The sequence below is a fragment of the Athene noctua genome, chromosome 1 (assembly GCF_965140245.1).
Source record: "Athene noctua chromosome 1, bAthNoc1.hap1.1, whole genome shotgun sequence".
In the NCBI taxonomy this organism is placed as follows: domain Eukaryota; kingdom Metazoa; phylum Chordata; class Aves; order Strigiformes; family Strigidae; genus Athene; species Athene noctua.
In genome coordinates, this window is record NC_134037.1 from 217,898,112 (window position 1) to 217,923,131 (window position 25,020).

Genomic DNA, 25,020 nt, shown 5'->3' on the forward strand with positions numbered 1-25,020 from the left:
ACAGAGTGATTGGTGCAATATCAACTCAAAAAGTTAAGCTCTATGTAATGACTGTGGTTTCTTCAGTTTTGTTTCTTGGCCGTACATGGTGTTTCAATTGCATAGGCTGCCTTCTGTCAATGCTGTGCTTGCCTAATCTCTTGCTGCACTTAACCATGCTCTCTGAATCAGAGGGCCTAAAGGAGAGTTCATTAGTTTTTTATGGTAGTTACCCAGTTATGTAGTAATACAGGACTGGAATACACAAGATCTAAAACTATTTCGATTTTGATTAAGACAATAGATATTTCGAAGTGATGTAGAGACGAGACCTCTGATGTCTAATGATATTTAATAGCTCATGAAGATTTTTACTTCATCTAATAATACTTACTGTACTAAATACAAGGCAACTTGCAGTTTTTAACACAGAATGCTCTCCAGGAGCATTGGAAACACAGGAAAGGGAGATTGCTACCAGCCTCAGTTCGTTGCCAGTGAAATCTGTTGGGGTATACCTAAGAGCAAGAACACCAAGCAAGGTCTTCACTTTGTTACTGGCAGTTTTACCTGTACGCAGTCTGGCAAGTGACCTGTTCCTCCTCCGTGATTCCCTGGTGGCCTTGTGAGAGCCCAGTGCTGATTGCTATTGCTTCCTCAGATGGAAGGCTGCTGGAACGGCTCTACCTACCAGCACCAGATACTTACTTAGGCTGTGCTGGGTTTTGAATGTGTTTTGTTGTCTCTTTTTAAAGTATCTTTAAAAAGGGGGCAAGGGGGACAATGCATAGCTTGTATACGCAGTACAAGGTGTGCTAACTTGCATCTCCTTTCCTTCTTCCTTCATTTCACAACTGTTTCCATCACCAAATAATGCCATTTAAAGGCCGTTTAAACCAACTAAGTCTGATGCTAATTCTTGCACAGCATCAAAGTCCTGCCTCTGACTCCCAGCAGCCATAGACTTGAAAAACAGTCTTCACACCTGTCTTCTGTACTATGGGTTATGGTGATTGCTTTGTAAACTGAAGTTGATTCTCCTTCCTTGCTGCTTTTGGCACAGGACCGTCTCATGTAAATAGAGGAAGGCTTCTCCCTTCTCCCCTTGCAGGTTTGGATGAGAGGAAAAGCAGTTCCAAGGTAACTTGGTGCGGGGGGTTCATGGTTATCACCACAGAGGTGATTAACAGTCCCTTCTGGCTACTAATCCAGGTCTGGCCCTTAGTGTGCCTTGGTGCCTTGCAGCAGTCCTGTACCACTGTGACAAGCCACCAGCTTGTCAGGCCTGGCCTAAGGGGGTGGCATGTCTGTCTTGCCTTTATGGCCCAACACCGAGCCATTGCCTCAGTGTCCCTTAGCTCTAACTGGAAAAGCCATCTTTGTTAGCTGAAGGCTGGAGGGAAAAACATAGCTGGCATAGAGGAAAGCTTGTGGGTGCTTTGACAGTCATGAATGTAGCAGGAGGTAGCAGGGGAGGATGAAATTGGGCTGAAAAATGAAATCTAGTATTCCTGATTTTTTTTTCAGCTTTTCTCAGTAGAAAGCGTCTCCTTCCTACTGCAATTACAGGCTGTGTGTGTGCCTTTCGGGGAAGCCAGACGGACAGTGTCAAAATCCATCGGGTGGCTACTACTCCCACCTGATGCTCATCAGCCAGGTCAGCGGGTGCCAGTTTCAAGCCGGGGAAATGTACCGGGGAAAGCCCGAGGACCGGGCACGGATGGGAGAGGTCCCTGTTCCTTTCCTGTGTCACTCTCCCCTGCTTCAGCACGTCTGAGCGCCGGGGCCGCGGCGGCTTCGTGGCGATCCGGACCTCACTGGAAACAATGTCAGTGATTCCCCCGCCTTGGCCTGCTTAGAACTAGCTCCAGATTTTGGGGAGAGAAGTGTTGGCGCTGACTCTCAGCTGCCGGCAGGACGGCGGCGCGGAGTCCTCATGCCCTGCCCGGAGGGATGCGCCTGCCGCCGTCACCTCCTGCCCGGGGCTCGTCCACACCCGCCTCCATCTCGGCTAGGATTAAATTAATTAACCGGTCCGGGCACCACCGCCGGCCCGTCCGACCCCAGCTACGAAAAAAAGGCTGGGGAAGGCTGAGGTTTCCCTTCCCCGCCGGCGCTGCCCTTCCCCGGGTTCCCCCGCCCCACGCAAACTCTCGTCGCCGGAGTTTAGTTTGGTTTGGTTTTTGTTGGGGTTTTTTTTTTTTTTTTTTTCCCTTCACTGTTAACAAAACCTGGTGATTAAGACGCGAAACTAACAAAGAGTTTTTCTTCCACCTTAACCTTGCACACAATCCTTTAACAAATTAATTAATCCTAATGAATTAACACTTCATTTATTTAAACGCGCTACAGTTCATGAATTAAATTTTCATGCAGTGATTAAAGGCTGTTAAAATATGCATGATTTCGTTAAAATTTTATAATAAATCAGGGCAATGTGTTACATGACAAGGCAACTACTTCCCAGCCCCTCGGAAGGTGCTTTGATTGGCGCGGGGGGGGGGGGAGCCGAGCGCTCCGCTCCCGGTTTTGTCAGCCGAGGACATCCCGGAGCGCCGGGAGACTGGGCTGTCGGTCGGCCCCTGCCTCCTCCGAGCCCCTCTCCGGGTCTTCCCGAGGGGAGGAAGGCAGCGGTTTTCGTCTACCCCATTGCAACGCGGCGTCCTGGGAGCGAGAGCGATCGTGGGCGCGGTGAAAGCCAGCAACGGGTTTGCCCACGGAGCCGGTGTGGAAAGCCAGCGTGGTCTGGGGGGTGTTTTGCTGGAGGGGCTTCTCGGTGTGCTTTTTAATTCCTCCGCATCACTTGAAAGAAAGAGCGAGCGACTTGGCTGGCAACAGGACCTGCAGTGTTTTCCACCGGACCTCTGCCCGGCTCCGCCGCTCTCCTTGTTTCCCCGAAAGGGGACGTCGTGAATTACCTTGGGACTTAAATCACCATCAAGCGTTTCAATTTTTAATATGACAACATTCTATACTTTGGCTGCAAAAGCAATTATTGCGGCTTGTACATCAGTAATTAGCAGGTCTTTGCTGATGTAAGGAAAGTCCTCATTAGGACATGGAAATACTTTTTGTGCATTCACCCAAAGGGTTAGTTGGGGTTTGGGTTATTTTTTTTTTTTCTTCTCAAGGTTGATTTTTATCATCTAAAGGGAAAATAGCTTTTACACTAAATGGGATATTGACTTTCTGTGAACTTCACCAAATAACACATCTTGTAGGTTTTCTCTCGATACTCTCACTGACACTCAGAGTAGGACAGATACCGCGACTACAAAATGTAAAGCTAACGTTTGATGAAATAAAATTATCCAGAAGGTTTGGAGTGAGCGGTTCTACAAGATCCACATTCACTTTTTTTAGAAGAAGTCGGGGTATATAGCAAACTATAATCAGACGTTTCTACTTAATATCCCAAGCTTTAGTGTATTCATCTTTGGGGAATCCTAAAAAGAGAAATCAAATACAATGGGTTACAGTAATTAATTTATAAACCGTTTCACTGTGGGAATAAGGGGTTACTTTATTACTTTCTCGAGATAGGCAGTTCAGTCAATTAAAGAAATCTGCCTAATTCTTGCATTTGAAGCTGGAGAAAACTACGGGAGACAAGTAAATGCGTTTTAAATATATATATATATATATATATATATATGCCTCCCTCGCTTTATTGAGTACCTTGGGCCATAAAAGTAGGGCTACAGCATGGTCGTATCGCAAATGAACCCGACCCTCAAAGCCTGCGAGTTTATTGCCATCAGTATTCATGAGGCTGGACGTACCCACGAGGAATAGAAATAACAGCCAACATTAAGATAAAATCTATTACCAGGCCCGTGCGATGCTGAGCCTGGCTCAAGCCGTCTTCCCGGGGCGTGACGGGGAGGGGGGGCGCTGTCGGGACCGCCGGGGGCTGGTGACAAGGGGGGCTGGTCCCCGGCGAGCCCTGGGGACCCCCCCGGGCAGCAGCCCCCGCGCTCGCCGGGGCAGGGGGGGGCTGCGGCGCAGAGACCGGCTGCAGCAGCGCAGCGGGCGTTAACGGTCGGGGCGGCATCAGGAGGGGCTGTAATTTCAAGCGTTGCTTTAAAGTTAGAATTTCCCCTCTTCCAACAACAACAACAAAAAAGCGCGTCCCAAGGACTGCGAAGGGAAGTTTTTCTTCTCGGGCTTCATAACTGACAAATCAAACGGAGCCTGAAAAAAAAAACTACCTCCCTCCTACCCTCTCTTTCTCGCACCTCTGAAAGATCAGACGGGGAAAAGTTGGCTGCGACTCCCTAGCGCAGCTTCTGCCCCCGCGGGCAGCAGGAGGCACCTGGCGGGAGCCGGCAGCCGCCGCCCCGGGAGCCGGAGGCTCTTGCCCCCCCACCCCCACCCCACACAGTTCCCCCCCGGCCCTCGGGCTGCCGCCGTGATCGCGCCCCGGGCGCTTTTCGTGAAGGAGCGAGGAGCACTTGGCGAGGGGTGGGGGGTTGGAGGGTGTCTCTCCAGCAGGGCCGGACTGCTTCCCACCTCCTGTTTGCCAAACCGAGGAGAATCCATCAGGATGCACATGGCAAGCCGCCATGTGCACACCGGACTCGACGTGCCCACCCCTGCCCCCAGGAGACAGCGGGGAGGTGGGACAGAAGACCCTGAGAACCTCTGGAGATCTCCTCCCCAGCTTACGGCTGGCAATGGGGGCGGAGGTGGGAAGGTGCCTCGGTTTTCTGCCTTTCTGGCCCTGCGCAGAACGGGTCGTTCTGAAAGTACTGGAGGGGGGTTGATGTTCCTCCGGCCTGAGGAGAAGGTCTCTCCCGCAAGCGCGGCCGCCCCGCTTAGGGACCCCGGCCGCGGGGGCAAAGCGAGGCCGGTGGCATGCGGGGAGGACGCCTGGTCACCGCCTCGCCTAGAAATACACACACACACAGACCCTGCGGGCGCCTTTGTGGCCACTTGCACAGTTTCCCCTCGCTCTCAGCTTTTCTCTCAGGGAAACCTGATGAACTTGGCCTGGCAGCGTCCTGGCGAACTAAAGACGCGCAGAGAACCGGCCACGCATCCCGGGCGGAGCAGCATCCCACGGTTTCCTCCACCGGGAAAGGAAGGGAGCCCGGCTGCCGGCCTCCCTCCCCCGCCGGAGTCGGGCAAGGAGTCCCGCGGTGCAGGGAAAGGCAGGCTGCTGGGCCTTTCTTCTGGAGCTGGTCCCTTCTCAGCAACTTGGCGAAAAGCGGAGGTGTCCCCCACTTTCCTGTTCCTCTCCATCCCTTCCCCGGGAGGCTTTCTGTTTACAAGGCATGATAGATTAGACATAGCTAGAATAAGTCATATGGCTTTTTTTTTAATGCAATGATTTCGATACATAAGGAGAGCCCAACCCCGCTTCAGACCAGTGGCTTTCAGTTTCAAGTTAACCCCCCTCTGAGACGAAGTTGCATTCTTCCACCCCAGGCGACGAAGTAATGGATGGAGACCTGGCTCCCTTTCGCACAAATAATTGGCAGTCGTCCCCTTCTTCCTCCCGGACTGGATGGGGAGCTGGGGAAGGGCTTATGAAGACAAATGTGGACTTTACCTGGGGTTGTGGTGTGTTCTCTGTGTGTGCGTGCGTGTGTGTGTGTGTGTGTTTGTGTGCCTGCGTGCCCTTTCGGCTCTGTTTATGCGCATAAATAAGAGACGTTCAGGAGAAACAGAGCAATTCCGATGCACTCCGGGACTGTCGCATCCCTGATCCAAACACGCCGCTGCCTCTCCCCGCTGCCTGCCTGCCTGCCTGCCTGCCTGCAGCCCTGCTGAAACAAACAAGGCAGCATCTGGTCGGTCACCGAGGGACGGCTCCAGCGTGCCCCAGGGGACAGGATCCACCGGGGGGCCGTTCCCTAGGGATTCACACTAATCCCACAGGCACAGTAGCAGACTTACTCTTTCCACAGTTTTATCTCCAACTTCATAAGCAGCTAAAAGAAGAAGAAGAAAAAAAATCTGCTCTATGACGGGACAGTAACCCCGAATCACTCAAAATCAACCGTGCGTTATTAACCCTAGTGTCCCTCCTTAACTGTTTCATTCAAATACGAGTGCTCAAAGAATAGAAAGAGAGAGAGAGAAAGGGAAAGAGAGAAAGAGGGAAAGAGAGAGAAAAGAGGGAAAGAGAGAAATAGGGAAAGAAAGAAAGAAAGAAAGAAAGAAAGAAAGAAAGAAAGAAAGAAAGAAAGAAAGAAAGAAAGAAAGAAAGAAAGAAAGAATTTATCCGGATTTTTTTATTATTTTTTTTCCCCCAGGCTGTATATGATGGAATCAACTCGTTTCTTGTACAAAAAGTACCTGGGTAGAAAGAGAAAGAGGGGGAGAGGAGAGAAAGAACAGAGAAAGAAAAAGAAAGCCAGAAAGGAAGAGAGGAAGAGAGAAAGAGATAAAGATCTAAAGCAATAAGGTGAGAGAGAAGGAGAGAAAGCAAGAGGGAAAGAGAGAAAGAGAAGAAGAAAAGTAAAGAAAAAGAGAGAGGAAGGAAGGAAGGAAGGAAGGAAGGAAGGAAGGAAGGAAGGAAGGAAGGAAGGAAGGAAGGAAGGAAGGAAGGAAGGAAGGGAGAGAGAAAGAAAGAGAGAAAGAGAGAAAGAGAGAAAGAGAGAAAGAGAGAAAGAGAGAAAGAGAGAAAGAGAGAAAGAGAGAAAGAGAGAAAGAGAGAAAGAGAGAAAGAGAGAAAGAGAGAAAGAGAGAAAGAGAGAAAGAAAGAAAGAAAGAAAGAAAGAAAGAAAGAAAGAAAGAAAGAAAGAAAGAAAGAAAGAAAGAAAGAAAGAAAGAAAGAAAGAAAGAAAGAAAGAAAGAAAGAAAGAAAGAAAGAAAGAAAGAAAGAAAGAAAGAAAGAGAAAAATGATGTTTGTGGTTGCTCTCTGCTGCAGACCATTCCAGTGAAACTTGGGCTTTCCCGCGGCCGGGAGCGGGAGGGCCGCACAGTTCGGTGGCTGCGGCGCTTCCCGAGCGGAGCGCACGCTCCCCCCGGGCGAAGCGGCTGTCACCCGCGGGGCTGGCGGAGTGATCTCTGCCACAAAACTACACGGCGTGGGGGAAATGAAATTCTGTGGCCACCAGTAGCTCCTCAGTGCTTCGAACACACGCCTGCCCCCGTGGTTCTTCTCCAGGAGCCGGTGTCTAATTCTCGGAAGTCGCGGGGCGCGGCTGGCGGCCGCCCCTCTCTGCGCTGGGGGTCCTCGGCGCGGACTCGCCTCTCCCCTCGGCTGCGCTTCGATGCCGAGGGCCGGGCCGGTTCCTCCCGCCGCCCCGAGGGCAGGGAAGGGGCGCCCCGCCGCACCCCGGCCGGCCCCGCCCTGGGGGCGCCCGCTGCCTCCGCGCCCCACCGCCCACCCCCGCCCCGTCGGGGCTCCCCGGGCCGCGCTGGCGGCCGCGCAGCGCGCACGTGTGGCAGCCACAGGTCCCGCAGCCGCCGCCGCCGCCCGGTGCTCGGCGTCGCTCGCTATAAGAGCGGCTCCGCCGTCGCTTCTCCGGCGAGACGGGAGAGGGCTGCGGGAGATGCAACAAGGCGCGGGGAGGAAGGGACTGGGGGCGGCGGGAGGAAAAGGAGGAGGAGGAGGAGGAGGAGGAGGGAAAAGAGGAGGAGGAGGGAAAAGAGGAGGAGGAGGAGGAGGAAGGGGGGGAGACAGCTGATGCCTGTCAAAGCCGGGGCCGCCGCGCTCTCGCGAGAGCCCGCCCGGCGGTAGCCACGGGATGCGGGGCTCAGGTGCGGGCAGAGCGCAGCGCAGCGCGCCCGGCGCCGGGCAGCGGCAGGCAGAGGAGTGAGACGGCGGGGGCCGGAGGGAGCCTCGCCGCCCGCTCACCCACCCACCCAGCCCAGCCCCGGCCACCGCGGCAGCGGCGGCGGCGGGGGCAGGGTCCGCTGCGGCACCGCCGCCACCGCCACCGGCTCCGCCACAGCCACCCGCCGCCGTCCGCGGCTTCCCCCGGCGGGAGGAGAGCGCCCGGAGAGCACTTTTCCCCCGACTTTAGGAGTGTTTGTGGATTTACATGCCAAGCCTTCAAGATGATGTCCATGAACAGCAAGCAGCCGCATTTTGCCATGCATCCCACCCTACCTGAGCACAAATACCCCTCTCTGCACTCCAGCTCGGAAGCAATAAGAAGAGCATGTCTACCAACTCCACCGGTAAGGGACGGGCAGCTGCAGCTCTCTTATTTCCTTCCTTCCTTTCTTTCTTTCTTTCTTTCTCTTCCTCTCTTACACACACGCACACACTCTTTCTTTCTCTCTCTCTCTCTCTCTCTCTTTTCTGTATACTGCATGTATGTGTATGTGCATTAATAAAAAAACCGCTGCGAGGCACATTTTGACAAGCGGCGCTTAATGTTTTTTTCATGTCGTCCTCTGCAATCATCTGAGCGCCTGTGATCTTTTTTGAAAGCGGTGTTCACACGAGTCTCCGACTTCATCCACTTTCTGTATTAATTTTTATGACTCGGCCTCTGAAAAGGAATGCGCTTTATGTGCTCTTGTGTTTGACACAATTCCCCAGCTGAGAGTTACAGATCCATTTCTTCTCCTCCTTTCTCTTCTTTCGCCCCGTTTGTTTTTTTGGTGTTTTTTGTTTGTTTGTTTGTTTGTTTGTTTGTTTTGTTTTGTATTGTTTTTTGCTTGTTTGTTTTGTTTTAATTTATCTGTTCCCTTCACGCCCTCGTCCTTTCTTTTTCGGGTTCCCCCTCTCCGGCTTCCTGCCCCTTCTACTCCTCACTTCTTTTCCTCTTTTGCTCCCCCTCCTCGCTTTGCCCCCTATTATTCTACCCCATCCCCAATTTCCTCTCGCTTCCCCGTGCCGTGTCCTGCTATACCCCGCTTCCCCCATTCCCTGGACTCTGCCCCCACCTTGTACCTCTTTACACCGCATACTGCTGCCGGCTCTCCCCTGCACGGTCACCCCAACTTTGCCCACCTCTCTCCCCCCTCCCTCGCCCGTCCCCCCTTCCCTCCCCACGACGCTCCCTCAACCCCACGCTCCCCCCACCCCCCACTGTCCCCTTGTCTCTCCGCACTTTGCCCCCTCTCTGCCCCGCTCCCCGGCGCCCCCCTGCCCTGCCCTCCTCTCCCCGCACCCCGCTCTGTTTTGTGTCCCCTGCAGCTGCAGAGCAATATCTTCGCCAGCCTCGATGAGACCCTGCTGGCGCGGGCCGAGGCTCTGGCCGCCGTCGACATCGCCGTCTCGCAGGGCAAGAGCCACCCGTTCAAGCCGGACGCCACGTACCACACCATGAACAGCGTGCCCTGCACCTCCACCTCCACCGTGCCCCTGGCGCACCACCACCACCACCACCACCACCACCACCAGGCGCTGGAGCCCGGCGACCTCCTCGACCACATCACCTCTCCCTCCCTGGCGCTCATGCCCGGCGGAGGCGGCGGCGGAGGCGGCGGCGGCGGCGGCCACGACGGGGCGGGAGGCGGCGGCGGCGGGGCCGGCGGCGGCGGGGGCGGCGGCGGCGGCGGCGGCGGCGGCGGCGGCCTCATCTCCACCTCGGCCCACCCGCACTCGCACATGCACGGCCTGGGCCACCTCTCGCACCCGGCCGCCATGAACATGCCGTCGGGGCTGCCGCACCCGGGGCTGGTGGCCGCGCACCACGGGGCCGCGGGGCAGGTGGCCTCGGCGGCGGCGGTGGTGGGGGCGGCCGGCTTGGCCTCCATCTGCGACTCGGACACGGACCCGCGGGAGCTGGAGGCCTTCGCCGAGCGCTTCAAGCAGCGCCGCATCAAGCTGGGGGTGACCCAGGCCGACGTGGGCTCGGCGTTGGCCAACCTGAAGATCCCGGGGGTGGGCTCCCTCAGCCAGAGCACCATCTGCCGCTTCGAGTCCCTCACCCTCTCCCACAACAACATGATCGCCCTCAAACCCATCCTGCAGGCCTGGCTGGAGGAGGCCGAGGGCGCCCAGCGGGAAAAAATGAACAAGCCCGAGCTCTTCAACGGGGGCGAGAAGAAGCGCAAGCGGACTTCCATCGCCGCCCCGGAGAAGCGCTCCCTGGAGGCTTACTTCGCCGTCCAGCCCCGGCCCTCCTCCGAGAAGATCGCCGCCATCGCCGAGAAATTGGACCTCAAAAAGAACGTGGTGCGGGTTTGGTTTTGCAACCAGAGACAGAAGCAGAAACGGATGAAATTTTCCGCCACCTACTAGGGGCGGGCGGGAGGGGCGGCCCTGGCACCGGGGGTACCGGGGGGGGCCGGGCCGGGCCGGGGCCGCGGGGGACGCCCATGCACCGCCGCCGTCGCCCGCCCGAGACGCCGTGGGAAGCTCCTGGGGACCAAGGGACGCTGTAGAAACTAAACGCGAACTACTCGATGAGAGGGGAGAGGGGGGCGTGCGTGGACGGGGGGGGGAGGGAGGGGGGGTGCGCGCTATCAATTATTAAAACAAAAAGACACCGGGACACCAACGAGAAGAAGGAGAGGAGAGGAGGTAAAGAGGCTCTAGAAACCCGTGGGGGTCACTTCTGCGGCCCCATCCCCCTCTGCCCCCCCACCCCCCGCCCCCTCGACAGAAAGCGGGAGAAAGAGCAACTTAAAGCGTAAACACACACAGACACACACCAATAAATACCGTGACAGCAACAACCACAAACCGAGAAACCTAAGTCACAACTTTCCGAAGGAAAGCAAAACCGACCAACAAACCCGGAAGGCGAAAATGTCGGTGACGATGCTACGTTTGGTTTGGGTCTCTTTTCATTACTTTCCGGTTTTCTTTCTTTTCCCTGGCTTGGTAAAGAATGAGGACGGCGGTGGTTGGTGTGGGGGGTCTTTTTCTTTGGTTTTGTTGGGTTTGGGTTTTGGGGGCTTTTTTTTGGGCTGGTGGTGGTGTTTCTTTTTTTGTTGTTGTTTGTTTTTTGTTTGTTTGTTTTTTGCTTTCTTTGTTTTGTTTTTCCCTCGAATGAGTTTTTTCGCGAGGCTTTGGCGATGGGTCTTCTCTGTGCCGGGGAGCGGTGCGAGCGGGGCCGGGCCGGGGCAGGCGGCCGCAGCCCGGCGGGGCAGCCGGACCTCCCGAGGCTGGGGAGCCGGCCCCTTTCCTCTCCGCTGTTGCCTCAATAATCCTAGCTAGCTCAAGAAAAACAAACAAACAAAAAGTTATTCTGTAGCCCCTTTGTTTCTCTTCCCTCGCCTGCGTGGTTTGCATTTCCATCTCTGTCTAAAGACAGGTCCCTGCCTCTGCAGAGATGTGTCTGGAGGCCGATGCCAAACCCGCCCGAGCAGAGATGCTCTCCGAAACAATATGTTCAGATTCATTAAGGCTAGTGGATAACTATGTCCTCTCCCCTCCCTCCGCCCTGCTCCCCACCCCATGCCCCCCGGCATCCCTACCAAACCTGCCGGATTTAGGTTAGCAGCGGACTGCGGTGGCGAAAAGGTCCTGCCTGGGTTTCCTTCCTGGGTTATTGCACCCGGCAGGCAAAAGGAACCATCAGCACAGGCTTTGAGATGACGTTTGTTTCCGAGGGGTCTGCATGTTGGGAAGAAACACGAAAAAAAAATCCCATTTGGGCTTGAAAGTCGTTTATTGTAAATAATAAACGTTAGGTAATGGATGGCTTTTGGGGGTGTGTGTGGCGGGGGTTCAATTTGCACTATCACAGTCTCCCGGATTGGAAGCGATGATGTTATTCCGTAATAGCGATGCTGGTACTACTAATACTCATCAAGGTGCATTATATGTCTAGCGGATTGAAAAAAAAAAAAAAAAAAAAAATCAGAGCTCGTTAGGTAAAAACGCCAGCTACGTGAAGAAGCCATAGCTGGCTCTGGCTGTTACCGAGACACTGTTAAGGTTTTCAAGTAAGAAGGAATTTCTGAAAAGAAAATGCCATTTCGTTTAAATCAGAACAAACAATAGACTGAAATTATGCATGACCTAAAAAAAAAAAAAAAAAAAAAAGGAAAAAAAAAGGCATAGAAAGATCCGTGATAAAGTCTCGATATTATTTATTTATTTATTTATTTATCTATTTATTTTATTATTATTATTATTATTATTATTTTGTGTATCATTGTTTGCAGCGCAAACATTCTATGCATTTTGAAACTGAGCACTAAATAGACTAGCTTCTGGTAGAATCTTTTGTGGATGGTGTAATTTCACAGTTTAACTGCCTGTTTTCACTGAAAACACAAACATTCTTGTCACGTTCTTGTATTTAGATTTAAAAGAGGGAAAAAAAAAAGAGGAAAAAAAAGAGAGGAAAGACGATTGTAAATATTTTCTTTAATGCACAAAAAAAAAAAAAAAAAAAAAAAAAAGGCTACAAACTGCAACCACGTGTGGATCCTGAAATGTCTCACTAAATAATCTACCTGTCCATGTATGTTTGCTGAGCTTTCTCCTTGGTTGTGTCTTTACTCTATTACTTTTATTTCTATCAGAAATATTTCTGTACGCCAAAATACAACAGGGAGATGCGTCCCAGCATACTTACAAATAAAACAAATGTGAAAACAGAATAGTTACTATTATTGGGTGCATTTTAAAAAGAAAAAAAATATTTCCGAGACACGGCTGGTAAATTCAAGGTACGGCCGTTAGACGATAAGATTAATTCTACCAAAAAGAAAATAGTGAGAGATGTATTTTTCTGCTAAATCCAGAAATCATTACTTTGAGATAGCTCTTATGTGAAAATCGGTGCTCTGAATAAAATTAACTATATATTAGCTGCGTGTGTTTCTTGAAGTTTATTCTATAACTGCAGAATATAAATCAAAGTAAAATTTTAAGAAGGACTTCTGAAGTATTTCTTTTCAGTTTGCTGGAAAGGATTATGCACCTACAAAATATGTATAAAGAAAAGCTTGGGTGGCTTCAGGTTTATATGTTGTTCTGACTGGCCTAATTGCACTTAATTATGTAACAAAATACTTTATTTTTATTTTAGGTTAATAAATATGAAAATCCTAAACTGATCTCTCCTTATGTTGTAAATGCAATTGTTCATTAGGAACGTATAGGATGCCACCTACTGCTTCAAGTGATCAAAGAACCTCTTTCTATTTTCTGATGACCTGTGACTAGATCAGATGCCAAATGTAAAAAGTTACTTAATAGCTGGGATTATTTCTTCTGTAGACATATTTTAGCCAAATCTTTTTAATTTCACCGGTAAATCTGTGAATCAAGACACGTGATGTTCAGAAAAGAATAATGCGTTCAAAAAGCTGTGATTTTAAACAACTGTTGATGTTAAAAAAATAAGCACTAAAGGTATTTTTAAAAAACCATAGATCTCGTCCACCGGAAATCGACTTGTTTCTGTTGTTATTAACTTGAAATGTCATCAGAATTTTTAATAAATGCATTTGTAAAAATATTATTTTATAGAAAAATATTACCGGATATCATTTTTGGAGAGTCAGGAATGAACAAATAAAAATAATTACAAATGTTGAGTTTTTTTTTTCATCTGCCCCAAACGATTGAAATGTTACAAGCGATACCACATTTGTATTATACAGTAATGACCGATGTATGTATTGAAAAGTTAAGGAGTTTGTTTTGTAATAAGTACAATCCTATCGAGTACAAAGAAAAAATAATATGTTAATAAAACAGATGGTGAAAATAAAAGCTTTGCAGAGTTTCCTATTTTTCATGGTAGGAAACACTGCAAAACCGGAATGTCCTGCTTTCCGTCGGATGAATATGAATAGTTCATAAACCCACGAAATACTCATGAGGCCTTTTCAATAAATGTCTCATTAAAAATGCTGAAAAGGAAGGAAGGAAGGAAGGAACGAAGGAAGGAAGGAAGGAAGGAAGGAAGGAAGGAAGGAAGGAAGGAAGGAAGGAAGGAAGGAAGGAAAATGTTTGGGTTTATATTTGCGTTTAGAATGCGTAACCTAAGGAGTGTTAAAACTTTTGCTTCCGAGGAAAAAAGTAAGAGAGAAAAGACGAAGAGGCAGAACATACATTCGCATTTATTCCCCAACACTATGCAACCTCCTGCATACAAAAATGCAATTTGTGACCAAAAAAAATATATTCTCTCCCCTGCTCCCCCCCCCCCCCCCCCCCCCCCCCGCAGTGATACGGGCCAAGGCTGCTGCCGGGTGGCGGCTGTCACCTCTGATGGCTCCTGAACTTCAGCCAGTTCAGCAGCTGTGACCTTTGCCGAGGACACTTCGGTAGTGCCGTCCCTTGAAGGGCCTTTTTCTCCACACCTGAGGTATTTCACTGCCTTCTGATGTGATTTTCCACTCCTAAGTCCACAAAACCCGGGCTGGCTCCCGGAATTTCTGCTTAACACTTGCTCTCCGATTGCTTTCAACTTAGATTAGGCCATCATAAGTGAATAACAGACACCCACTGCCACGATCGTATTGATTTTTACTCTCCTGTGATATTAAGACTAATTCGGTGCTGGTTCAACAAGTAAAAAGGCTCCCCAGAAGGAGAATGAAGTGTCCTACAGCACAGATTTTATGGCTTATGTGCCTCCTTCCCCGCCTCCCCGTGTTCCCCCTTTCCTCTGAAGAGAGATAGATTTGTCGAAAGATAATTATTTTAACTCTGACGGACTCGAGAGCATAAAGCTTGATACCGCCGTTGCTGCCCTGTGTTATTCTGGCATTTCCCAAACGATTTTAAATCCCTCCAGTTATTTATGTCTCGCTTTTCAGCCGGCGGTTTTTTTGGGTTGGGTTTTTTTTGTTTGTTTGTTTTTTGTTTTTTTGTTTTTTTTTTTTTTTTTAAAGCTTTATTATATTTACCTGCTGATTCCAAAGCGGAGGAAAGCCTAATTGATTTTTAAAAGATCAGCAGCAGAATTCCAATCCGCTTGGGAGCCTCTTTCCACCTGCCAGGCAAGCGTCTGATTATCGGTAATTATGTTATTTAAGAGTTGATAAAATATCGGATCCCGCTGCTGCCTGGGCCCACGTCCCCAGCCTGGGCGCGAAGGGGACCCACGCGGGAAGAGCCGAGGCGCGGCGGGGCCGCCGCCATCACGTGCGCCGCTGCAAACACAATTACGGAGCCGCCGTTAATAATTCATGGGCTGAGATTTAGAAAATTAATAAAATGAATTATAACAAGAGGCTAATTAAAAACTTTAGTAATTGTTGTCAAGACAGCTTGATGGGAGGCGTGCTGCACGACACCCCCCCCACCACCACCACTCCCCCTCGCCTCTTCGCTTCCCCTCCTTCCCCCTTCCCCTTCCGCTTTTGGAAAGCGTTTCTTTTTTCCTCCTCTGCAACCCCTTCGCACCTGAAGGAGGCTTAGTTTGGGAGAAAAGCAGCGGATGAATATATAGGTCAGCTGAATATAGAGGTCCCAGAGATGGGAACGAGGTGGTAAAGCTGCAAACAAGTCTCTTTACATCATGGCAAGACAGAGAGGAGGGCGGGTGCGCGGAGGGGTAAAAGAAATCCAGGGCTCAAAAGTTAATTTAAAATAGGATGTCACGTATAAATCTTTGAAGAAGCAGCAGCAGCAGAAAGTGGCGGCTGCACCGCCGAGCGGGCAGGCAGCGGCTAGGAGCAGGCAGGAGCAGGCAGGGGCAGGCAGCGACCCGCGGGCAGAGGCGCGCACTTTCCGCCTTTGCTTTCGCGCAGCCGATAGCAGCGGCCGTAGGTGAGGGACCTCCTCCGCACCTCCTGCTCGAGGGCTGCCTCCGCGGGGGGCGGAGGGGACCGCGGGATGCTTCCCCCACGCCCACCTCCCCGCGGAGTGTCTTTCCTCCTGCTGGTTTAAGATGCGACTTTAAGGCGGACTCAGCGCGGTGTTTCCGCAGGCAGACGGGGCCGGCGAGCCCGGGCTGCTGTACCAGCGCGGATTTATGGCCGTGTCAGCAGCCAAACCCTTCTCGTGGCTCACCGTCGAGGGGCAGCTGCGCATTCAAATCTGCTTCCCAAATTGGTCTCCGGACTTCCGCGGAGCCACAGCCCCTCTGGGAAAGCAGGAGTCCTCCTTTGAACTACATTTTAACTCCTTCAGCCTGCCCACCGAAGTATACTAAAGCAGCTCTAACTCTGGGGAAAAAGTTGTTAAACACCCCTTAAAAAACCCCAAACAAAGCAAAACAAAAAACCAAAACCAAACCCCAAACATATCGAGAAGCGAAGGGGGGGAATTGCTTTTTTTTTAAAAAAAAAAATCTGATGTCATAAGGCGTTAATCACTCTAAGGACAGAAGTATTTAAAATGCTTTATATAATAAATAAATAAATAAATAACGAAAAGAAGACACAGTGCTCTGGTACAACGAAGATAAATGGTAATTTCGCACTGATACTCGTAAGCGAGTCATAAAAGCCTCAAAACAGTCTCCTTCGGTGGGGACGCCGAGCGACCCTTCTGCTTGCACAGGGCTAGCGCAGGACTAGCGCAGGACTAGCCCAGGGCTAGCGCAGCACGGTGCCCGGCGCGGAGCCAAACGGCCCCGCGCCCGGGCTCGGCACCGGGAGCTGCAGCCACACGGCTCCTGCTGCAAACGCCGCGGTGCGGGGGGGATAGAGACGTACGGGCATCCCTCGCCCGGGGAAAAGAAAGCAGCTTAAAAGTGTAAGCCACAGCTAAAAAATATAAAAGATGTGGTTTTGGTTGGGTTTGGGGTTTTTTTAATCTTTTTATTTAGAAAAAGATGTTCCTTGACAAGAGGATAGCATGTCAACATGAATACATCTTTTCACAGGCTGAGGAGAAAGAAGACAAGGCGCCGATATACATAACTTAGCCCTTGATTATGGTCATTATGTAAACCGAATTACGAACAAAAGTTTGTTTGGTAACTAATTATAGCTCACTAAATCTCTTCCTCTCTTCACTTCAGCATAATGTATACAAACTTTTGAACACGCAGATCAGAATAAAACAAAGTGTTGACAGCATCCAGCAGTGGAAATTCACTTACACAAGACTTTTTTTCACTGAAGTGTTGACAATAAACATTTAATGAAGGCAGAGACTTGGATGTCTCCAGACAGTGTCAGAATACTTTAAACAGACCATTAGCATGGCTTCTTCTACTTCAAACAGAGCACACTATACCATAACATTATAAAAATACAAAGTATGAAACAAATAATCTGTTTATACAGATATTTTAAGCTGTTTTCACCAGCTCTGACATCCCCTGTATTTAGTAACAGAAACTTACTCATTTCAGATTACTCGCGCTTAAAAAATGTTAAATACAGTTAATGCAATATTAATCGCCCTTTGGTGATATAAAATGCAATATTTTCAGGCAGCTATCGAGCTTTTCTAGAGGAAGAGCTGATGAAAACAGTCACAGCTGAATAGTGGAGAGAAAAAAGCTCTGTATTTATTGCTTTTGTTTGGCTTTTGGCTACAGAGACAGGAACATTCTAATGGGGTAAGGACATTTATTTTATCTGCAATCTATTGCTGCTAGAGCAGGAGTGGCAGATGGGGTTTGGTGTTATATTCACAGAGTAATTTAGAGCAAATCCTAATAACTAATAATGATTTATGTTAATTTCAATCACTTATGTGACTTTATTAAAGCACTGCTGTAAGAGGAATTGGAGGGAGGGCGGGAGGGGTGGGGGTGTGTGGGGGGGTGGAAGCCGTGAAAGGAGAGACTGGAGAGAGGCAAGCTGTGTCTGTCTGAAACCGAACCGCATGCTTGGAAGGTTGCTGTGGTGGGCTCCAGCGAAATTTCTGACCTGAGAAAGCAGTGACTAGCACCAGCTACCGCACACGGCTTGCTTTTGAGACTCTCTGTCGCCGGCGCTAATTCCTTGAAAGAAAAGCCCCGTGTAGAAACCCCGTCCACCTACGAGAGGCAAACAAAAATAGAGAGAGAGCAGGAGAGGAGAGAGCGTGCGACAGGGACTCGTGTTATGCAAAATGTATTGATTGTGAGCGAGCAATCTGCGATGCTGGTGTGCTGGGCTCCCGAAAGACTAGAGGAGGCTGCTGGCAGAATAGCTAGAAAGACCCCAAATGTACAGGACTCGAAACTTTTATTCTGGGCTGCTTCAGCGTGGTGGAGGTCTACAGTTCTCTACTCACGTTGCATCGGCTTTACTCCTCACCGCAAACCTCTAGGATTCTTTTCCCCACGGGATTTTACATTCTTATAAGAGAAAAAGAAAATAATAATAATAATAATTTTAAAAAGCGGCCATTGCAATGAGCCTTTCGTATTTCCCCCTGTAATCTTCAGTTTCGTGAGCAACGGATAAGAGTGCACACACATAAACACGGGCGCACACATCGTAGTGTGTGCATTGAAATGAGATGTTTGCAAAAAGCAGGAAATCTCAAACCAACTACTGCTGCTCTGCATTGCAACGGTTTGATGTAGGAGAGAGGAGTACTTACAGGATTTTTGAAAGGGAGGGTGCTCTTCGCTTCTGGCAGTTTACTTTCCCAGCTACCTTTATGCGTTTTTCTGCCTTAAGGCATACAGTCTGAAAGTAAAACAACATCAAAGCTCCTTATTAACACTATTTTCCTGAAATCAGAAGATGAAGCTACCCGAAACGTTTAATCTAGTGTTAGCATTTATTTCCCCACAAAACAGCCAGAACAAAGTTCAAAAGAGCTAGGGCAGTTATCTACAGGAGACTAAAAGGCAAAGTGCAGGGAGTGATTTATGTTTCTGTCAGAACCTTGAAATGGATTAAATAAACCTTCCGTTTTGCTGCATTCTCGGCCACTGTATTGTATACTATAATTTCTGCTTCCAAACAACACGGCTGGGAGTAACCTCTCTCCCCCTCTGCCAGGTGCTATAGTTGAAAGTTTCCTAACTTTTGGGCTATTTGCAGAAATCTGTCTTCCCAGCTTTGCAAGCTGGCACGGCATTTTAAACGCGACCGGTTTCCACACAGGGCGGTTTTTCTGTTCTCTGTAGTAAAGGTTTTATATACTTGGCCACACTTTTTTCCCTAGATGAAAAAAAATATCAAAAAACCCGAAACAAAAAAGAGCGAGAGAAATCCCTGTTTTAGGGACTAGGAGTGATGCTGCTGCCGCTTGCCGCCTCTTCGCTTGAAAGCGGCGCAGGGCTTTCACACGCGTGTGCGCTGTGCGCGCCGGCTGTATTTGAACTGCATCCACCGTGCTTGCGCGCAGGCGGAGCGGCGGGCGGGCGCGGCGGAGCCTCAGCACCGCGGAGAGCTCCGGCGGGCCCGCGGGGCGAGGGGCGGGGGCTGTCTGGTGTCTGGGTGTCTGTCTGGGTGTCTGCGTGTCCGTGTCTGTGTGTCTGCGTGTCCGTGTCTGTGTGTCTGTGTGTCCGTGTCTGTGTGTCTGCGTGTCTGTGTGTCCGTGTCTGTGGGTCTGTGTGTCTGTGTGTCCGTGTCTGTGTGTCTGTGTGTCCGTGTCTGTGTGTCTGTGTGTCTGTGTGTCCGTGTCTGTGGGTCTGTGTGTCCGTGTCTGTGTGTCTGTGTGTCTGTGTGTCCGTGTCTGTGGGTCTGTGTGTCCGTGTCTGTGTGTCTGCGTGTCTGTGTGTCTGTCTGGTGTCTGAGTGTCTGTGTGTCTGAGTGTCTGTGTGTCTGCGTGTCCGTGTCTGTGTGTCTGTGTGTCCGTGTCTGTGGGTCTGTGTGTCCGTGTCTGTGTGTCTGCGTGTCTGTGTGTCTGTCTGGTGTCTGAGTGTCTGTGTGTCCGTGTCTGTGTGTCTGTCTGGTGTCTGTGTGTCTGCGTGTCTGTCTGTGTGTGTGTCTGTGTGTCTGTCTGCGTGTCTGTGTTTGTGTCTGTCTGCCTGCGTGTCTGCGTGTCTGTGTCTGTGTGTCTGCGTGTATGTGTGTCTGTGTCTGTGTGTCTATGTGTCTGTGTGTCTGTCTGTGTGTGTGTCTGTGTGTGTGTCTGCGTGTCTGTCTGCACAGAAGCCTGTAATATGTTAATGGCCGTAGGGTATGCCCGAGGTACCATCTCAAGCTGCTTCGCACACCATATGTCAGGCCGTTAGCCACATGGATCTATTAATCAAAGGGGGAGAGAAGGAAGAGGAAAGAGGCGGGGGATAGGGGGCGGGGGGGGGCGGGGGGGGGCGGGGGGGAGGGAGGGAGCTTTTAATACCCCACCTATTTTGCTGTATACTTTCTCCTTTCATTTCTCCCAGATAGAAAGACCCAGAGTACCTCGAACACCCAGCTGTAATTCTCTTTTGATCCGCTTTTTTATACCCTCGTGTAACCAGCTCAGGTCTGCCGGTAGCGAGATTTGGGGGAGGAGGGGGGGACTGTGCCGCGTTTTCCCCGACAAAGGATTTGGGTTTAAAGTGCTGCTCAACTTCTGTGACAAAGGGGATCTCTCTGCGCCCCTTCAGCCTTCTCCTCGCGCAGGATGCCTCCGAGGGGAAGGCTTCTTTTAAGTAGCGGAGTATCACCGCCCCTCCCCGCGGCCAGACCTCTGACCGTCCTTACCACTTCTACATGCGCCCTGCTCCCTATCGCACCACGTCATTTCTTCACGGGAGATTTGTCCCCCCCGTGGCTAAACCCGTGAGATCCACAAAAGTACCGGATCCACAAAATTATCGGTAGACGGGGAAGGAGCAGTCTGTGTAGCAAAGCGGTGTGAAAGCCCTTGTGTACGTGAATTTTTCACGTAGCCTTCGAAACGGGACCGGCGGCCCCACCTAAACTTCTGCCCTTCAGGCAAATAAAGATGTCCTGATGTAGCTAACAGTAAGGCTTAGCGCCCGAGAAGATGCACGGGATCTCGGGTCTGGTTTCTGCTCTTTGCTTGGAAGATGAGGTGTTTTGAAGGACTTTCTCTTCAGGGTTAGAATGAACATGCTCACGCGGGCTCCTGGACCCTGTTGGCCAGTTCATAGGTGGCACGTCGGGGCACAGCCCGGGCAACCAACACTGCCAGCTTAATTCCGAGACTGCTGGGCTTTTGTTTTGTGGTTTTGTTCCTTTGTTTGTTTGTTTGTTTTTCCTTTCATGATGAATGAGGGGTAAGAGACTGACCTTCCGCTCAGGCACATGCCGCATAAAGTTTTGAAATTCTAGGTTATTGCAAGGTGCCACAGCGGCTCCGGAGAGTTATCGAGTGGTGGAGGAGGGGGAGAACAGGAGCACTTCGGTGTGCCGGGGCCCTGCAGCGGGTCCCCTCGAGCGGAGCGTGCGGGTGGATAGGGCAGGATCTCCTACCCCTCATCTCCAGGCCAAGAGGCATGCACGTGTGTACCATAAAGGGTTGAAAAACACCCTTAGAAGGGAAAGAACGTGAGCAGGACCAGGGACATGGAACACAAGGGTAAACTCTGCTTTTCGTAGGTTTATAAAAAGCGCAAGATCCTCTAGCTAGCTGAAATTCCGTCTGTTGGTACAGTTGCAGCACAGAGAGGCAAGTTAGGGGGAAGAAGCACTTGAGACAATTTCTGCAATTGCAGACGCGGGACAGTAACCCTATTGACTGTGTTGAATGGCACATTGTGTAGGTTATGTTGAAGTCCGTCTTTAAGACAGACATTGCTAACATTTTATTTTTTTTTCCCCCTTTCGGTGGCTGGAAACAAACAAACAAACAAACAAGAGTACATCTGTGTATAGATCTAAAGATGGTACTCGTCTTTCAGAACCTTTAATACAGATTGCATTTAACCTGCAAAAAATTATGAACGCCTTTCTAAGCAATGCTTTACGCCAAAACAGAGCTAAATGCACGGACTGAGTGTCAGTTGATTCTTCATTTCCACCTAGCTAGAGAAAGGCTCTTATTACCTTTAAATTTTGGTGCACACACCACTCATCATTTTCTTCCTCTATTTAAAAGGTAACCCATATATCTGTCGTTTTAGGTTTCCAAAGACTCGTAACTTAATTCCTTCAGGCTATTCATCAGCACAGTAATTAAACTAGCAAATGGATGTAAATAAAGTGAAATTGGTTTCATGACAGATGAGCCGAAGAGGCCTCTGACATGAAACAAGCCAGGACAATAATTATTTCTGCACCGGGCTATATGAGGAACTCCATCTGGATTTATTAGGTGCTGCAAGTTATTTGCTAGGAGCAGGCAAGACAGGAGGACTCACTTTAATTTGACAGGATTTTTTTTTTTTTTTGCATCCTAAGTAGGTTAAAGAAATATAAATCTGGAATTAACTTTGGCAATACTCTGAGAAGCGTCCACCCAATGTAAAAATGTAATGTGAAAATAGGTAGCAGAAGAAAGACTTATTAAACAATTTCTTCCTAAATGCAAAATAGGAGGAAAACTATGCTAAAAACCTGCTCTCGATCTATCCCCTATTAAAGAAATAATTCAGATCACCGTGGTAGCCAGTGTATGATTCTCTTTTCTACAAATATGCATGCAGTAGAGTGGAGGCAATAGAAAGAAGGGAAATTTGGAGAGCTTGGGAATTCTGAAGAGCTTCTCTTAAAAAAATCCCCAAATTATAATCTCAGCTAAATGGTGCATGGTAAAATCCCCCTACTCCCTCTTCTCTGTCGAAGAAAAGTTTATACCTGCGGAGAAGAGGGGAGTAGAGAAAGGGGCTGCGAAAGGGAGTGTGTGGATTCCGCAAGGCTCAACTATAATTGGAGCCATCAGGTCCAGCTTGGAGTGGAAGTAATATACAGAATAAATAAAAAAAGGGCTCTCACAGCAGGTGCAGATTAGTCCCTTTTCCCCTGAAAAGATTAGAAACTGACTGCTTTATGCTTAAACGTACTCTCAATTATTTAAGCGCCCCTTCGTGATTAGCAAGTAAAAGTAACGCTCCAAAGCGCTGGAGAAATGAAGCAGGAATAACATCGCTTTCCTAGAGCTCACGCAGGCTTTCCAGCACACGCCCCACTCCCTGCCAGCTAACGGGGAGCTCGGACGGGGGAACTCCCCTAGACACATACACCTGTAGGGTGGGGAGGGGGGAAAGGAGAGAGGGAGGGGAGAAGGAGGGAAGGGGCAGGTTCAGCCTGAAAAAAATGCCGCTGTCGAGGCGGTGCAGGCTGCAGCCCAACCTTGTTTCACAAGCGATTGGGATCCGTGGGCAGATTTTCCCAGGAATGCTGGACCCTCAGCATCTCTTCCAGTGTGTGTGTGTGTGTGGTGGTGGGGTGGTGGGAATAAAAATCTCGCAACAAAATCCCAAAGAAAAAAAAATCCAAACCACCCTCTTGGAATGATCTGGGAATGAACCGAGGACGCCTGTGTTTGCATACGGCAGTTTGATCAGGGTTCATGTCTTTCTGCAATCAAATCAGAGGCGTTTTCCACCCTTCCTCACGGAAGGGACTGTGATAACTGCAAAGCCGGGGAGAGATCCTAAAGGGACTGAAATCCCCTTATGTCTGATGCTTTCCCTTTTAACACACACCCCAGACTAATTATTTAAAAGTTCTTGTAAAATTAGAAGACATAGCCCAGTCCTTTAATTAGAATACACTGTGAATAGGGATAGCATATGGAGGGGAATGTCAAGAAGAGGGTGCCAGGGGCAGATCCTAGGAAATCTGTATTCATTTCTGCCTCCTATTTGTTCAGTAATCTCTACCATCATAACTAAATCTTGGAGCACTGATGTAGTTCGAGTTGTTGTTGACTCAACGTCAAAATTCAATCACTGGGGGTTTTGCATCAGCCGGGCTACTTATTTGTCTAATAAATCCGTCATTTTGTAAGAAAAATATTTGAGCAGCCGTACTTGACCTCTTGGTATCCACAAGCCACATTTATTTCCACCAGTTTACAAATGCAAAATGGAGATGATCATCTTAATGCCTCGAGGTACCGTGTTGATTTCTGATTGGATTTTAGATGGAAATGTCTATTTTAAATACCCCGTGATTAAATTGTACATATAATAGAATTCATGCCTCTCAAATCAAATCCTGATTTGCAAACCCCCATTTTATTTTAAAAGAAATATTATTCAAGCATAAATTGTTTTATTAAATGATTTGTTAACCCCCCGCTGTAAGATTTTATCATAGCCGGGCATCCTTCTCACTGGAAAACTTATTTTGACCCTGGACCATTCGTGTCTGACTGAGAGGTGTCAGGGGCGGCTGGGATGGAAGTACACCCGTTCGGGAGCCGTGACACCCAGCGATGGGGGATTTACTGCCTTTTGTTTTTATGCCTAATTTATCGAAAAGGGAGCCACGCTGCACCAGTTTAATTGGAGGAGGGGGGGTATAACTTTCACGAGAGCTTTTTGGTTGGGGCGGGGGGCGGGTACGGGAAGGAATAAGGCCACTGCCAGGCGAGAAGAGATGTGGCAGCCTTCCTCCGGGCGGGAGGCCGGCTCCAGCCGCCACCACGCACCCCGGGGGGGCCGAGGCGCTCCCCGCCCCGCCGGTGCTGCGTGCGCCCTCCGCCCGGCCGTTCCCCCCCGCGCCCGCGGAGCAGCGCGGGTCCCGCCCGCCGGCCCACCCGCGACGCCGGCCGCGGCTCCCCGACCGCCGTGGGGCCGCCGGCGTGGGGAGGGCCCGCGGGGAGCTCCGCCGGCAGCTGCTTTTCCGGGGCGGGGGGGGCTTGTTTCCTTCCCTAAACACCCCCCACTGGCTTTTTTGACTCCCGTCCCCCGAGCTTTCCCCCAGGGCGGCTGCCGGGGTCTCTCCGTCTCCATGGAAATATAAACGGCCGCTGCCAGCCCGGGCAGCGGTCATTATTCCCGCATTAAAGGCAGCGATCGATTCCTTCCCCCAGCACCCACTCGCGCCGGGACCGCGAAGGGCCACGTCTCCCGAGCCGGGGCCCGCCGGCTCCGGGGCTACTTGCCAGGCAGCGTCCCCTGGCAGCCACCCCCCTGTGCGCTCTTTAATGAAGTGCCCGATGCGAGGAAGGGGGGAAAAAGCGAAATATTTCAGCATATTGAAAATATTAATGTTGGCTTGTAGGAATTAATGTAATGGGCTATAGTTATTAACAACTTATAAAGGCTTAAATCAATATAAATTAATTTAATTATGATTTCTAATTGCATTATGCATGATCAATTTGAAACACTACATTAAAGATAATTAGAGCAGGGTGCTAGTCACTAATCACTTCCCTAATAGCTTAATGAAAAGGAATGCCGTGTATTACCTGTGGGGTGGACCTGTGAAATGCTATAAATGCTTATTTTCCAGTATAAAATAATTGT

General features: G+C 49.9%; 1 protein-coding gene and 2 long non-coding RNA genes across 5 annotated transcripts in view; 2 read left to right on the top strand and 1 right to left on the bottom strand.

Moving 5' to 3' along the window:
* The first annotated feature begins 7,529 nt into the window (after positions 1-7,529).
* Positions 7,530-10,260, top strand: POU4F1 (POU class 4 homeobox 1). Of its 3 annotated transcripts, none has more exons than XM_074911707.1 (3): positions 7,530-8,116; positions 9,084-9,345; positions 9,439-10,260. In XM_074911707.1, the coding sequence occupies exons 1-3, from the start codon at positions 7,994-7,996 to the stop codon at positions 10,131-10,133; spliced, it is 1,080 nt and encodes a 359-aa protein (XP_074767808.1). In that variant the 5' UTR covers positions 7,530-7,993; the 3' UTR covers positions 10,134-10,260. The 3 variants fall into 3 exon arrangements, with proteins under 3 accessions (XP_074767808.1, XP_074767828.1, XP_074767817.1); XM_074911716.1 differs by having other exon boundaries at positions 7,531-8,116; positions 9,084-9,343; positions 9,443-10,260; XM_074911727.1 differs by having other exon boundaries at positions 9,084-10,260.
* Positions 10,261-17,212: 6,952 nt separating this feature from the next.
* The window catches only part of LOC141972939 (uncharacterized), a 47,739-nt gene continuing 39,931 nt past the window's right edge, over positions 17,213-25,020 (top strand). The window contains exon 1 of the long non-coding RNA XR_012635452.1: positions 17,213-17,319. This is a non-coding gene — a long non-coding RNA (uncharacterized LOC141972939). The remainder of the gene's footprint in view (positions 17,320-25,020) is intronic.
* LOC141972945 (uncharacterized) overlaps positions 17,309-25,020 on the bottom strand; it is a 193,218-nt gene continuing 185,506 nt past the window's right edge. The window contains exons 2-3 of the long non-coding RNA XR_012635453.1: positions 18,294-18,382; positions 17,309-18,045 (exon numbers count right to left, since the gene is read on the bottom strand). This is a non-coding gene — a long non-coding RNA (uncharacterized LOC141972945). The remainder of the gene's footprint in view (positions 18,046-18,293; positions 18,383-25,020) is intronic.

Excerpts from the sequence above, each read along its gene's own strand:
- POU4F1 (XM_074911727.1), top strand. The coding sequence starts at position 7,994 with ATGATGTCCATGAACAGCAAGCAGCCGCATTTTGCCATGCATCCCACC. Across the intron at positions 8,117-9,083 it reads CATGTCTACCAACTCCACCG|CTGCAGAGCAATATCTTCGC; the intron begins GTAAGGGACGGG and ends TGTCCCCTGCAG.